Source organism: Pelobates fuscus, chromosome 8 (assembly GCF_036172605.1).
Source record: "Pelobates fuscus isolate aPelFus1 chromosome 8, aPelFus1.pri, whole genome shotgun sequence".
NCBI lineage: Eukaryota > Metazoa > Chordata > Amphibia > Anura > Pelobatidae > Pelobates > Pelobates fuscus.
The window spans coordinates 64,929,433-64,944,667 of record NC_086324.1 but is presented as its reverse complement, the minus strand read 5'-3'; the positions used below and the strand labels follow the sequence as shown (position 1 = coordinate 64,944,667).

General features: G+C 38.2%; 1 protein-coding gene across 1 annotated transcript in view; it reads right to left on the bottom strand.

Annotated features, from left to right (window-relative positions):
* Positions 1–255: 255 nt before the first annotated feature.
* The window catches only part of SPAG16 (sperm associated antigen 16), a 969,244-nt gene continuing 954,264 nt past the window's right edge, over positions 256–15,235 (bottom strand). The window contains exon 16 of the mRNA XM_063429964.1: positions 256–552. Within this exon, the coding sequence (XP_063286034.1) occupies positions 377–552 (176 nt within the window). The 3' untranslated portion in view covers positions 256–376. The remainder of the gene's footprint in view (positions 553–15,235) is intronic.

The window sequence follows — 15,235 nt, the reverse complement described above, 5'->3', positions numbered from 1 at the left end:
CAGTCTTGTAGAAGATTGATAGTCCATGACTGAATTACAAACACAACAATATATTCATTGGAAAAAACACTTTTTTTATGAAAAACTTCTGCTTCCAGAAAAATAACCATATCTTGTATAATGTTATTTTAAAGTATCTCTAGCCTCCTGAACAAAAGGCACCAGAGCATGATGCACATTAAGAAGATGAAAGAAATAATAATGAACAAGAACAAGAAGTAGCTTTTTGGTGGATGATTACAAAACACATTGAAGCCTCATTAACAAATTATTTTATTGAATGCTTAAGACACACATTTAATGTGACAACGTAACATATACCACCACTGTTTTCCATTTAGTTTGTATAGGGTATTGTTATGTAGTAGATTTTTTTTCAGGACCAAAGCTTGACAGCTCCATCAGATCCTCCAGAGATTAAGTAATCCCCTTTGTGGTTAAATAATGCACATTGGGCATCCTCTTCATGGCCCTCCAAACTTGATAGCTGCCCAGATGTTAAAGACAGTATTTTGACCGACCCATCATTGCTGGCTAGGGACACCAATTGACCTGCAAAGGAGAGGAGATCAGAGAGGTGAGATTCACACCGAGGGTCATGTTGAGCATATTGATTAAGCTGCTAGTGATGTGCGCTGAATTAATGCTTTTATTGGAAATAACTTCAATCCAAGCATGATAAATCAATATAAATGAGACGGGCTGCCCATGCCAGCAAGTATACTCATAAATCCAAACCATAGACATCCAGTAGCAATTTATAAGGATTAAGTATTAAGATACAAGAAGGAAACTTTATTATATATTTTTTAAAACGTCAAGATGAACCAAACATGAAAAAGCAACTACCATGTCCCTGCAAGAAGCTTCACATAAATGTTATGTCATATTTATAACTAGGGTAATAACCTCTTTATAAAAAGGATACACTAATAGACAACATGTCTTTCCTATATGATCCAATGAAAAAGTTAGATGAAAACAAAGTAATTGAAAGAATAATTGTTAATCAGCTGTTTGAGAACCAATGATTTGTTGACCTCTCTTATACGTCTCGAGTTAATGTCATTTTGTAACCCTGTTGCCTCTCCTCAGAAGAACACAGTTAGGCTTATTTGCTAAACAGCAATTGTAAAAAAAAAAAAAAAAAATTGACAAGAGAATTGCAAATTTTACGCATACGACCTGTAATTCTTATGCCACTTTTCAATAAATCACACTTTAAGGAATAAACCATTAATACGTTTAAATTAATAATAACATTTCCAATGCAATTATTAATTCAGAGAGCTGAACTCCAAAGGACACATGTGCAAAGTACTCTGGGAAACATTGACCATATTGCCCAATGATACATATTAGTTCTCTGACTATATGCTAATGTGTAGAGTTTGGTTGTTTTTTTAGCCATTGAAGGTCAATGTTGGTTCATGTCCTATTTAATTTTTTTCACAATAGTTTAGTAGATTTAATATTATTAAATAATCTTTCTGATATGTTTCAGATTTACTGGGTTTAAGTTGATCCTATTAAATGCATGGGCATCTACCTACGCTGGGTATACTTTGCAAAGAAAGACTACAGATTGATGTTTTCAATGTGAAAGTGGACTGGAAGTTGCCAAACAAGACCAATGTCTGGGAAGGAGATGGGAGGGAGAGTGGGTGATGGTAACCGACTGCCTGGATCTATGGCCCTCTGTCTCAGAAAACAACAGAGTTTTTCAACTAGAAGGGAAATAGCACACAGCTGTAACATGCGAGTAGTGGGTGGCAGAAGCATGGTGCAGAAAAGATTTATCTAGAAGCAGAAACTCTTGATCCAGAAAACTATAAAAATATACCCATGTCCCTATTTTTGATTGCTATATATTTATAGCTCCATAACAAAAACTAAGAATAGATTCTACCTTCTCTGCATACCATATTCATTATTATGGATGTGCTCAGAAAAAAAAACAGGGAATATATTCAAATGCAGATATAGTCTTCAAGAACATCAATCAGCCTGCATTTTCTTTTAATGCCGACATACTCAGCCACAAAGACAGGCAGCAGGAGAGCACAGTCATTCTTATCTACCTAACAACATTATATTGGTAAGAATTGTTCAGGGTTCGTTATGGATTTTGATATGATAATGCTTTTTGAATCAAAGTTGTATTATAAAATATATCACCAAAGATCAAATGATCATGACCCTCTGATCTCAGGAATAAGTTAGTAAGATTCCATTTTGGAGCCTCGCTTAATCACCCTGCGGTGACCTCGAGGGACAATAAAGAAGAGTATATCCTGTGTAGTAAACTTTGAGAAGATTAAAGGGAAAAGGCTAATAGAAATCCAATCTAATCTTGTTTGAGAATGTGCAGCAAGTGGTTTGTTCCATATGTTTTCAGTTTGTGGCTTTATCAGGACTGTGCTTTTCAATCTTGGTTCTCAGTCAATTGTCCTTCAGGTCCATCAGACCATAGAGGTGTCAGAATTGTTTTGTTTCAGTTAGCTGAGAAAACACACAGAGGTGGAACGGAAGAAAATGATCAAAGATTCATGAAGATTAACCGTCTACTTGCTGTAATGACACATCTACCGTATGGTGGTCTCCCACTGCTGTATGCATAATGTTATAAATCATTTTTAAAGTTAACAAAAGGCATTGTCTTCTAAAGTGAACATATACTGGAAATTGCACTGGTTGCATTATTGTGTATAAAATTATCATACATCATTATGGTAATGGACTACCGCCGTATTGCTGAATCTTTAAAGGGACACTCCAGGGATAGAGCTAATGTATTTACAATGTCTACATAATAATAGAAAATAAAATATAAATTGCATCAGAAAGTCTCTATTCTGCAGTAAATCTCAGGGCTCTGATAATTCTCCATATTACATAATTTGATTTGGGAAGCCGCTAAGAGCTCTTAAGCAATCCTAGTGCTCCCAAAACTTACTGTTGGAGAATAATTTGAACATAAACCTGTTCATGTCATCAACTTTGGAAGTTCTTAATTAGCATGAACATCTATAAGTGTTGCCTCTTAATTGCCATAGAATTGTAGCTTATATGTATAGCCAGGCATGCTACTATGATTTATAAATTAAAGGGACACTATAGTCACCAAAACAACTACAGCTTATTGCATTTGTTCTGGTGAGTAGAATCATTCCCTTCAGGCTTTTTGCTGTAAACACTGTCTTTTCAGAGAAAATGCAGTGTTTACATTACAGCCTGGTGATAACACCACTGGACACTCCTCAGATGGCTACTAGAGATGCTTCCTTGGGCAATACTGCCTAGTATGCATCCCAATATTCGGTGTCTCAACCCTCTGTATTCAGACACTGAACTTTCCTCATAGAGAAGCATTGATTCAATTTATCTCTATGAGGAGATACTGATTGGCCAGGGCTGTGTTTGACTTGTGCTGGCTCTGCCCCTGATCTGCCTCCTTGACAGTCTCAGTGAATCCTTTGGGAAAGCATTGTGATTGGCTCACTTCTGTTGATGTCAGAAGTCAGATGCAGTTCAGAGGCAGAGGCAGCAGCTCCAGACTGGAATACAAGTAAGATTGTTGTATATTTAGGAAGGCAAGAGGGGAACAGGGGGGCTAGATAGTGGTTTTAACACTATAGGGTTGATAATAAATGTTTGTGTTCCTGACACTATAGTGGTCCTTTAACTCACTACCTACTAAATACAGGTTGTGGGACAGAAAAGTAAAGCCTGCTGCTGATGTTAATTTGGTTGTTGACTACATGTGAGGAACAGATATCCTCTCACATAACAGCCCAATATAGCATGATATCTCAATGTAATACCAAAAGCATTTGACCTGTTTGTAATATGATTGTTATATAAAGTCACTCTGATGTTCAGTTAAGGTATATGCAAGTTGGGAAGGTTGGGAAGTGAGAAAGCATAATTAAGTATAGTTTATTATTTCGGTAATGTGCTGGCTTTGTGATCATCAAGACATTGTGGCATTTTTTTTTACAAACCAATACATATTCAGTTATGCTATTTACTGGTAAATCACAAAACTGGGAACAGCCAAGAAAATTACACATTTTTTATGAAAATAGTCAAACTGTGAAAAAATATCCAACCCAACTATTTTTTTCTAGCTCATAATGTTTAGGCCTTAAATTTGCAACCCCCATTCTCAATTACTGGATGTTATTACTCAATTACTAATGTCCAGTAGGTAAGGCTGCAGAATGTAAAACTCAAAGACTCAATCTTCCCTGACAGATTATGTGATGTGGTTTAATGTAATTCCACAATACTCATTTCTGTGTATACTGTATTCATGGATGTGGCATGAGCTACACTGCCAGGGCTTTTCACTTAAATGAGAATTGTCTGGAATTCAAAGTTAATTTAAGACCAAAGTTCCCAAACTGGAAGCATAGTTGATTTGCAGATTTTGTTTACAGTTTGGCTATTTTGGCCTTAAATGTGAAATTCACTTTTGTAAATAACCTAAGCTCATTGTGCCGTCAATTCAGCTGTATTGAGACCATATACTTTATACTATCATGACTACTAAAAACTAGTATGTGCACTGTGATCTTCAGATACATATTGTACCTCCAGCAAATTAAATGGACACTGAGGCACTATAACTGCTTCATGTCACTGAAATGGTTATAGTTTCTGGAGCAGGAGCCGAGGTACTGTCCTTCCATTCAGCATTAAACCATTTTTAGTAGCTAATGCTAAACGAGAGTCCGGAGCAACCCATCTGCTCTGTGTTGCTTGGGATAATGAGGAAGCATTAGAAGCATTAGCCTGAGCAGCATTAAGTGGCTGTGATTGGCTGGAAGAGCCAGCTGACTGCATTCAGCCTATCACTGTGCCATTGCAGGTATGAATAGGTATGGCAACAAGGAAGTGTATTATCTCTGCCTTAGCCGTACCTCCAGTTGGGTCAGGGCTATGGGTAGACAGGGACTCTAATTGAGTGTTAACTGCTATAAAATGATTTAACACAAAACGCAGGGACAATGTCAGGGGACTCCAGACACTATAACGAATTCAATCAGATGAAATGGTTTTAGCTTACAGTGTGCCTATAAGAAAAAATATTCTTTGCATCACCCTCTTCAGCCATGCTCCCTGTGCAACTCAATGGCATCAGGTATCAAGCCTGGAATTTGTTTTTAAAGGCATTTAAGTAAAATGTGAATTATTAAGGCAAACGACAGTCAAGGTGATTCCGTGGAAATATGTCAATGGGGCTCCAATATGATTATATTATATATTAAATGTGATGCAATAACAATTAAATGGTTATTAAATTAAAAGCATTTATGATTTGTTGTGATATTTAATAATAATTGAACATATACTGTTGAATTCCAAGATGGTTTATAGCTAGTAAGTCTTCTTTGAAATATCAAGATGCAGCTTTGAAAGTTTGATCACCACTACCAATGTAGTATTTAGGCCTGGATTCAACTTCTCACCCAAGAGAAACCATGTTGGGTATCATGGGATGGGTTGTTTAACAATTGAAAGAGGTTTATGGGTTAAATCCATTGCACTGATCTACAGAATATGCAGAGTATAAAGTTTAAAAGGGAAATACTACACCTGAATCTTGCAGAATAGATATTTTTTTTTCTTTTGAATACTTCTAATTGATCAAATATGCAGGACACATTACTAGGCATTAATTAACTTCTAAATAAGAAACACCACAGGGAACTGTATTAAGTAGTGAACGCTATATAAACGCTGCAACATTTTTGAGTGGGGATAATTATAGATAAAGTGATAAGAAAAATATCTATGAATTAACTTGGGACTTTGTACAACTTGCTGTCACTGGAGAGTCTTATTAGCAATTAGTACATCTCCCTAGAGTGTTTTACTTGTTGAAGATAAAGGCACACATATACATAAAAACACATATAAAATATTATTTAAAGCCCTACAATTTATTCTGCAGCACTTTACAAACATCAAACAAGGTCTACAATTAAATGAAGGAAAAAATAAATAAAATAGGCAAGAGTTGACGAGGACCTTGATCAACCAAATGAATAATAACAAAGGTCAGACCTCTGTATATAACTAAAAGAACAAACTGGGACAAATAGATGTTATGATCAAAAGCAGAGGAAACAGGGGTCAAGATGACTGTTCTACCAAAGTTGAAGTTTATTCCAATGGGAAAAATCAGAGCACTCAATACTCTTATGAAATCCATTTTAGAGTACTTTTGTAAGTGTTGTAACAAAGCAGTGGGCACACATTTGTGTTACGGACAAAAAAAAAAAAAGACGTATGATATACGCTGCCATAGTTAAAGGCACTTTGTCTTTTAATAAGAGCTGCTATTCTCCTGTAAGTCTGAATGCAGAAGAGGAGCAAGGGGAAAAAAAAGCTATTAATTCATTATTGCACGTTATTATTTTAAGAAAATGTTTACATGTAAAAATAAACTAACTGCATCCACAATTATGTTCACTGCTATAACAATATATGAATAATTAATGAGTAACCTTCTGTGTCTAATAACTGTTTTGCTTTTAAGATTATGATGTCTGCTAAAGTTAATTTAAAAAAAATGTTTTACACTTATCAATTATGTTACATGAATAGTCATTAGTCCTTTGTTTGCCTACTTTGTCTATGCCTTTAGGACCCTTTATGCCAACCACAGTATAAGACTGCTATTATATATGTGATATATTGTGATATATATGACCAAAATGTATTCATTCACATGCAAGGGGTAGCAAATGGGACTCCTCTGACCCTTCAATAAACTACAAATAGTTATGGGAAATTACTGCAACAAGCCTTTACTGACCCAGGAAGTATGTCATTAAGAGCAGAGGATCCTCTTATCTATGGATTTTCAGGTCATTGATCATAATTTGGACTCCAGCTGTACTCTGATTGACTGAAATCAGTTAGTAGCCCATCAGAATATCTCTGCTGCCGCCCCAAAGAAAAACGTATCTTCACCTGTGTGTCTTTTAAACCCCCGTTAAATGTATTACCTATTTTTTGTGTTTCTTATCCCATCTTTTGAGTGTATTGCCCCTTGTTATGTTTAGTGTATCTTATCCCCATTTTATTCCTGAGTCTTAGCCCCCCTTTGTGTGTGTCTTATGGTCTACAAGTCCCTTTGTGTGTCCCTTACATCCCACCGGCCCCTTTGTGTTTCTCTTTCTCTCCACAGCCCCTTTGTGTGTCATTGTTCAATTCACCAGCCCCTCAGTGTGTGCCATTGTCCCCTTCTCCAGCCTCTCTGTGTCATTATCTCATTCCCCAGCTTCTCTGTGTGTGTCATTGTCCCCTTCTCAGTTCCTGTGTGTGTCATTGTCCCCTTCTCAGTTCCTCTGTGTGTCATTGTCCCCTGCCCCAGCCCCTCTTTGTGTCATTGCCCCCTTACCCATGCCGTTTTTGTGCTCTTCTCTTTTCCCCGCTTACCTCCCTTTATGTAATGTGGCCGAGCAGACCGTGGTAGAGACTCTCCTTTTTCCTCTATCAGGACTTACAGGAAACTGATTGATGCTGTCAGCAAGCTGACCAGGTAGAGGATAAACTATTTATTTTCAATACTTGATGATAGGATTATTATATAAAAAAATAGTTTTTAGGTGACAGTTGTCCTTTAACCCCTTAAGGACACATGACATGTCTGACATGTCATGATTCCCTTTTATTCCAGAAGTTTGGTCCTTAAGGGGTTAAGGGCCTAAAGGTAAAAGTATGGAATGTCAAGATTATGCTCCATCTGTCTTTGTATTGTTGGAAGGCATACATTTCTCTTCAGGACGATATTTTAACCTAATTGATCATGGCTGGAGCTGACTGCATCAATTTCTACCCTGATGGAAGGATAACAGGGCCATCCATTTGCTTTTATTACAAGTATGTAATAGTTCAAATTCTTGATTGCAATTAGGCGATTAATTTAAGAATATCATTATCCTTATAGCACATATGTCATTGTATCATTGACTGATCTTTTTAAAGGCAAATATCAACTGGATTTGTAGCTTCTCTCCGAGTAAGAAGGTAGAGGTGCCATCAGAGCCCTGGGGAACCTTGATGCTACCTGTAGATGTGAATACTGCCATGTACCACAACACTACCATGTACCACATCAACCATGGAATTTTATTTCTCTTGCTGGTGGAATATTAAGAGAAGGAGTTCCATTATTACCAGGTATTGTACAAAACTACTAAGACGTCCAAATTCTTGATGCCTATATTCCCAAACTACCATGCAGTTAGAGCATCCCCAGTCAGACAAATTAAAAAGAGAACCTCAGAGAAAACTGTTTAATACATAGTAGTATATCACCTGTTGGGAACTGCAGCAACTTTAGTTGACATATTTGCTCTAAAGAAGCATCATCTGGAGAATGTATACTTTCAGAGTGACGACAGGTTCAGAGATCTAATAAGTAAATCCACCAAGATTGAAAGACAGGCCATTTCCAGTACACCCAGAACATGTTATCTCTACATCAAATATAAAAACTCTGTTAAGCGATGTGGAAGCACATCAGAAAACACTGAATTCAATGCTTTCCTTCGGGCGAGCTTGGATGTGCATTTGGTGCTTGATGTGCATATATATCAGGTCCTCATGAAGAACATTGGACTGGACCAAAACAGGAGGAGGTCTTGCCTCCTTGATTACATTGTGGGAGACGGAGAGGTGAGCAGCAACAGCTGGAAAATGATGAGTAAACCTTTATTTTCTTAATTTCATGGCAAATAGGGAGGGGGGCACTAAACTAGATAGGGACACTATAGCATTAGTAAATCAGGTTTGTATTCCCGATGGTACAGTTTGATGGGCTAATAAAGACGGGCTGATATATCCTATATATGTATGTTACTATACTAATATTACTAAAAAATAGAAATAGGACCCAAATGATTCTTGCAAATAGAAAAAGGTCTGTGTGTCTGTCCGGGAGCACTCAAGAAAGTTGGTCCAACAAACTAAACAATTAAACTACTTATCCACACAATAAAAATCATTAAAATAAAAAAAATTGGGCACATTTAGTAAAAATGTGAATCTACTGTAATAGAGGAATAGTTTGTATTCCGTATACAACCAGATCAAAAAGATATGTTACAAACATTCTAATCACTTATATTCCTTGTATAAGAAATGGCTGCATTGAGGTCCCTTTACTTCCTTTAACCTATGTTCTAGGCAGAAATGTGCTGTAATTAGGGTACAACCTCTGCAAGCTATGATACAATACAGGAATGATAACTTTCCACTAATCCTATACAGGATCTGGGCCAGTGTGTAAAACCTAGCAGCTGTTATTATTCTCATTAGCGTCATTCATTTTTTTTCTTAATCAATTACTTTACAATCAGATGTGCCATGTGCTGTACATCTATCAAACGACAGCTGATAGCGTTACTACATGTGTCATAGACCTCCACTCTGCAGGGTTTATGGGGATTTAAATTGCACTCTCATTGAAAATAAATGACCAGTTTTGATTTATAAAATCTTGGTCATTTCCTACTCCTTACTGAACCTGTTGATTAGCACAAAAGAAGAACATTTATTGGCAAGAATCCTTTTTATGTTTACATTTTCCTTTTCTGTATTATGCATGTTTGCATGTTTTAATACGTTATCTCCATAATTCATATAAAAAAGGCTCTCATCTGGAATGTAACCGCACTGGGGGCGCGATATGTGGTGAACTCTCTGGCACTGCCACTTGTCTGGCATTTAGGGGGTTAAGGGTTTATTTATTTAGGGGAAAAACACTGTGATGGGCAAAGGCAAATAGCATGTCGTGAATATCCATTACGTACTCTAGAAATCATTTCCATTCAGGGAATGGCTTCCATTCTTTATCTTAATTATGTATTAAACACACATTTTAGTTGGATGCTTGCATGCCTTGAGGGATTGGAACTCACAAGGAGCTTCCCTATAGTTGTTAAATGTGCACACGCATGCAGTTTTCTCATATCTACTACATTATGAAAGCTCTACTAATATCCTTTTTTCATGCAGTGATTCTGGCATGGGAGAGTGATTGTGCAGTTGTACAGGTCAAGATCTCCTCATATTGTGCATTGCAGTCATATATATTTGCTATAGTTCTCTCTGTGTTCTATCTTTGAAGGAAGACCATATGGTCCTTTTTTTTCTGGGGACAGTCCAATGGCTGAGATCTTTGTTCTCACATGTTTTCTTTTTTTTTGTCCTTGGAAATCTTTCCAGATCCCTTCTGAAGCTAAAACTGAGAAAATGTTATAGAATCATCTTGAAAATTTAATTTAAAGAACAAACAAAGGCATCAGCCACAGTCGGTTATAATTAAAACAATCGCCACTGGCATTTTTTTCTTTTATAATGCATTTTCATTATTATTATTATACTTGATTTATAAACTGCCACATTGTATATGAGTACAATTAGTACAAGTAAAAATAAAAAGATAAAAGACAAAAAAAATATATCTGAGAGAACAAAAAAAAAATGATAAACAAATGCAGAAGGAATTGAAAGCCTTCTTCCAGTGGGAACTAACAATCTACTTTATCATCTAATAAACTCAAATTCAAATACTGTTGTGTCCCATTTTAATTATGAAATTAAGCTGAAAGGTATGGGACATATTCCATTATTATGATACATATTACAATTACATTATATGTCCTTGGTGGAAAAAAAATCAGGTCTTACCTGACACATTAATTAGTTAAGGATGGTCAGAGCCCACGAGTTCTCGCCACCAGAGGAGGTAGAAACACACATAATGCAATGCTTCAGAACACTCCTCAATCTGTAGTCTTTAAAATCTACAGCTCTATGTATTGCTACACAGGGGAGGAGAAAAGGCAGGGATAAACAATAAAGTATGCAGGGCAGTTGTAGCACAAGATAAGGACCTTGCACATAATGAAGGATGAGGCATTGTAGGCTCTCACAATCTCGAAAGAAATCAGTCAGGTAAGACACATTTTGTTTTCCTTTCTTTTATGGTATGTGCCTATGAGTCACGACATATGGGACACAAGCAGAGCAGGACATGGCGTCACTTCAAAAATAGAGTGGGTAGTGACTAAACTGCCTGAAGAACCTTCCAATAGCAGTGTCAATGGATGCAAAGTGGTAGAATTTGTATACACCAAATGGCTGTCTTGAAGATTTGGGATTTAGAATCCTCATAGCAGTGATCATACTAACTGACATTCTACTCACATCAACTTGAGTAAGTTTGCATGAATGGTGGCAGAAAGTTTTTGACTCAAATGGGATCCAGAAAAATAAACAAGCAAGGAAGAACATGTGTTCTAGTGACCTCAAGATAATATTTGAGTGTATCTTGGGGTGAATACAGCTGTTAACAGGATTGTGAGCATGAAGCACACCAGGAGTATGTAGCAATGCAGGAGCTACAGGCCTGATGCATGTTAAGTCTTAGGGAGAGGAAAATGCTGGAGTGCCAACAGAGACAGTTTAAAGAAATTAACCAGTGTGCAGCATCTCGAAGGAGGAGATATGCATGTACTCAACATTATGGCATAAGACACGTGCTCCTCTAGTGAACCCTGAAGGTTGAAATGGAAGTTAGACACAGAACTATAGTCTGACTTTAAAAAGTGGTTATCTTGCCCACATGGTGCCTGGCATAGAAGAAACAAACCCACTTGACAAGTATTGCCAACCCCTGCACTTCTTGGTAAACCCCTGAGTTATATAGTACTTAGAAAGGTGATGAGGTGTCCCATAATAGGAAATATCTTGTAACAAAAAAACTGAAGTCAGAGCTTCAGTATTCACATTCCTCTTTTAGTAGCAGAACTGAGAAATATAGAGGAGAGACTAGAGAGATAGGAGCATACTGAATTATGGGTATTTCTACCTGCTCCAGATGGGAGGCACTTTACTCTATACATCATGATTCATGGACTTTCACCATCAAAGGAAGGGAATCTGAATACCTTTGCAGGCCCAGAAACAATTAACAGATCTTTCTATCCACAAGTGGGACAAATATCAGTGGGAAGGAGTGCCATGCTACATGTAGTTATATGACTATTGATTCTTAGTATTGTATGTGTGCTGTTTTCTCCATATAAATTGCTTTATAAATGTATTTAGGTTGATAAAAACACACAACATTTCCCATAATTCCTTACATACTTGCAAGTTTACAAAGAATTGACACACATTGTGTGGAATCTGCAGATGATGATGACCCAGTTTCAAACTACAACTAACAATTCTATGAGGAATAATAGGATCATGTAACATGGCAGTACTTATTAATATGTATAGTAGGCAGATGTGCGTTTTAAATTATTTTAATTGGGAATTCACTCTGGTAACCATTCTTATATTGTTTACTGTCCTGATTTAAGCCCCAACATTTGGTTAGCTAACCCTGGGGAGAAATTGGTGATCATTCAAAACTGTCCCAATTAACAGCACTTGTTTTCTCAGCTTTTCTAAGTCATTTACATAATATGTGTCTGTTACTAAAAGAACATAATGAATAAAACAGCTCATTAGAAGGGCAAAAAGCTGAGCTGATGTTGGATAGACAATACCCAGGGAGCCTTTGTTTCTACAAAGGCCTCTAGAATCAGTTCCATCAGTTCCTAATCCAGTCTTGGATGTTTCACTGGTGTTGGACTTGCTAAAGAATAATTAGGCTAGTGTTTGTAATTAAAAACAAAATCCAATAACATTGGCTTTCATCCTCTAAGAACGTAATGTATTCAAGATTTAGCGATCTACAAACTGGACACATATATCGTTCTGCTAAAGCCACAGCAATATGTTCATGACCTCTAGAAAATTTCCCTTTAACTGTGCTTGTTAGCTGAATGAAGCTTCATTCTAAAAGTTTCCACGTATTTTCTCTTGAGGTTTTCATTTTGCATTCATATTACTTTTACAAACACCTCCACTGATTGCAGAAATCCTTTGGTGTTGAACCCCGTGAACTCCTTTTACCCAATTTAGTCATAAAACCTATAGACACATTCTATTAAGTAGGAACTATTAAAATGATAAAATAATACATTAGTAAAGTAAGTGTTCTCATTGTATCATGCTGTGGGGCTATATATTTTTTTAAGCTCTAAGCTAGGATTCAGAGAGGTTCTTGTTTTACAACATGCTTAACAATGTGCAGAAGACATAGCACCAAATCCCTAGAGTAGTGGCGAGACAATGTGCTTCATCCATTATTCAAATAGCACTGAACATTCTACGGATCTGCTAGGTTCTTCAATAAAGGTAGTAAGGACTGCGAGAGTTGTGAACCAAATAACCAGTTAATGATTTTGAGTAATAGTAATTACAATATGCACAGATTATCACCATAAAAAACCCAAAAATAAATACTTTTGATTGTACGGTAGATCAAAATCTAGTTTAACGTTTCTTCATCTAATTTTGCTTTCCAAATGTATTTAAATTATTTTTAAGATATAGCAGGTACTAAACTAGACAGTTAAGTAGCTTCCTTTGCTTAAAGGGATATTCCAGGCTGGAGCAGACCTGCATTTATTAATGTATTATACAGATAATTCAAAAGCCAGAAAAGTAAATTAGTATTAAAAATATAAATCTTAGAAGTTCTGACATTTGTTGAAAAATGTCCAGTATTTGTGATCTCTCCCGATTATGATGTAGATGAAACTTCTCAGCCAATCATAATTCTCCCATTATTTTTCCTCAAGCCTAAAAACATAAATCTAAAATATTGATCCCTATCTAGCGAACATAAATATGACAAATTATGAATCAACAAGTAACTCAGCATTTCCAATCAATTGCCATTAACTTCTGAAGTTGAAATGTTTTGGGAGAAAACTCTAGCCACTTCAAAAGTACCACAAGAGATACACACATAGAGCTACAAATAATTTAGGTTAATAAACAGTTCTAGGGGGCGGAGCCTAGCCGCCAAGCTGGATAGACGCACCGAGACACAGCTCCGGCTCACAAACCACGAAAAACGGGGTGTTTACACCAAAAATCAATAGCAACACCAGCGAGAAGGCAGGCACGTAATCAGGGAAACCCGGGGACATCCACAGACACCCGACTCACGCTTTACGACGCCCGGGAACCCGAGCAAGCAGATGGGGCCTACTCACGATCGAACCGAGGAGAGACGGCCGCTCTCTATTACGGTGAGACCTGGGACAGACACCTCAGCGAACCCCCTGCATATCCCCCCCCCCTATGGACCGGTGGGGGTCATCCCGGTCCACACTGGATATCTGGGGCACCCGATAACACTGTCCCCGGAGATCCAACTCCACGTGGCTCAGGCAAAATGGCGACTGGCAGCATCACACTCACCCAGCACCGGTTGCAGGAACCACTGGAACCACCGGACCTCTCTCAGCGCCTAGACGCCATCTTCGCCAGGTTCTGGGACAAGCTGAGGGACCGGCAACTGAGGTCCCGTCCCGAACCAACCGCATCACAGCCAGTCAGGGAGCAGAGACGCAGGCCACGGGAGGCGAAGGGGAGGCCCTCGGGCGCACGACCGCCGTACCAGCCACTTCACCCACACCCCGGCCCACCCGGGCGGCAGACCGCAGGGCCGAGAGCCCAGAGGCATCACCCACACGGGCGAAGGACCAAGCTTCCCAAGCGTCGAGCAGCCCTCAAACCCTCCGTCCCTCCCGCAAGTGGAGATTACTCGAACCCAAGGGGCAACCGAGTAAGTGGCCGAGAGATGCCGGACTGCACACAAGCCCGGGGCTGGAGGGACTTCCCCCCTCGCACCTGCGACGTGGCAACTTGCGGAATCCCACAGGCGAACCCAAGCTGCCTCCTGAGAGACGGCGTCGGATGATAGCGACGTTAACCGACACACTCTGACAGTGCCGAGAACCGGGCATTACACAGGACCGACTTTACCAAGCCACTCACCTAACACATGGACTGTACTGGGCAGCAGGACACTCGAGAGACACTTGAACGAACCCCAGACACCAGTGACTATCTATTGTATGAATCATCTAAGGCTAACTAACTTCTAAATAACATATTGTGTTATAAACATGTCAGCTAGTCTCTCCCCAGATTGTCTACCTTGCTTTAACTGTATGCTAATTGATTACTTCACCTCTCATGCACTGTCATAAGCATATTGCTAGCTGTTTCAATGCCGATTCTGCCTTTATTTACTAACTAGCAACTGCGTGAATATTGAGGTGTACTCTATAGTTACTACTGT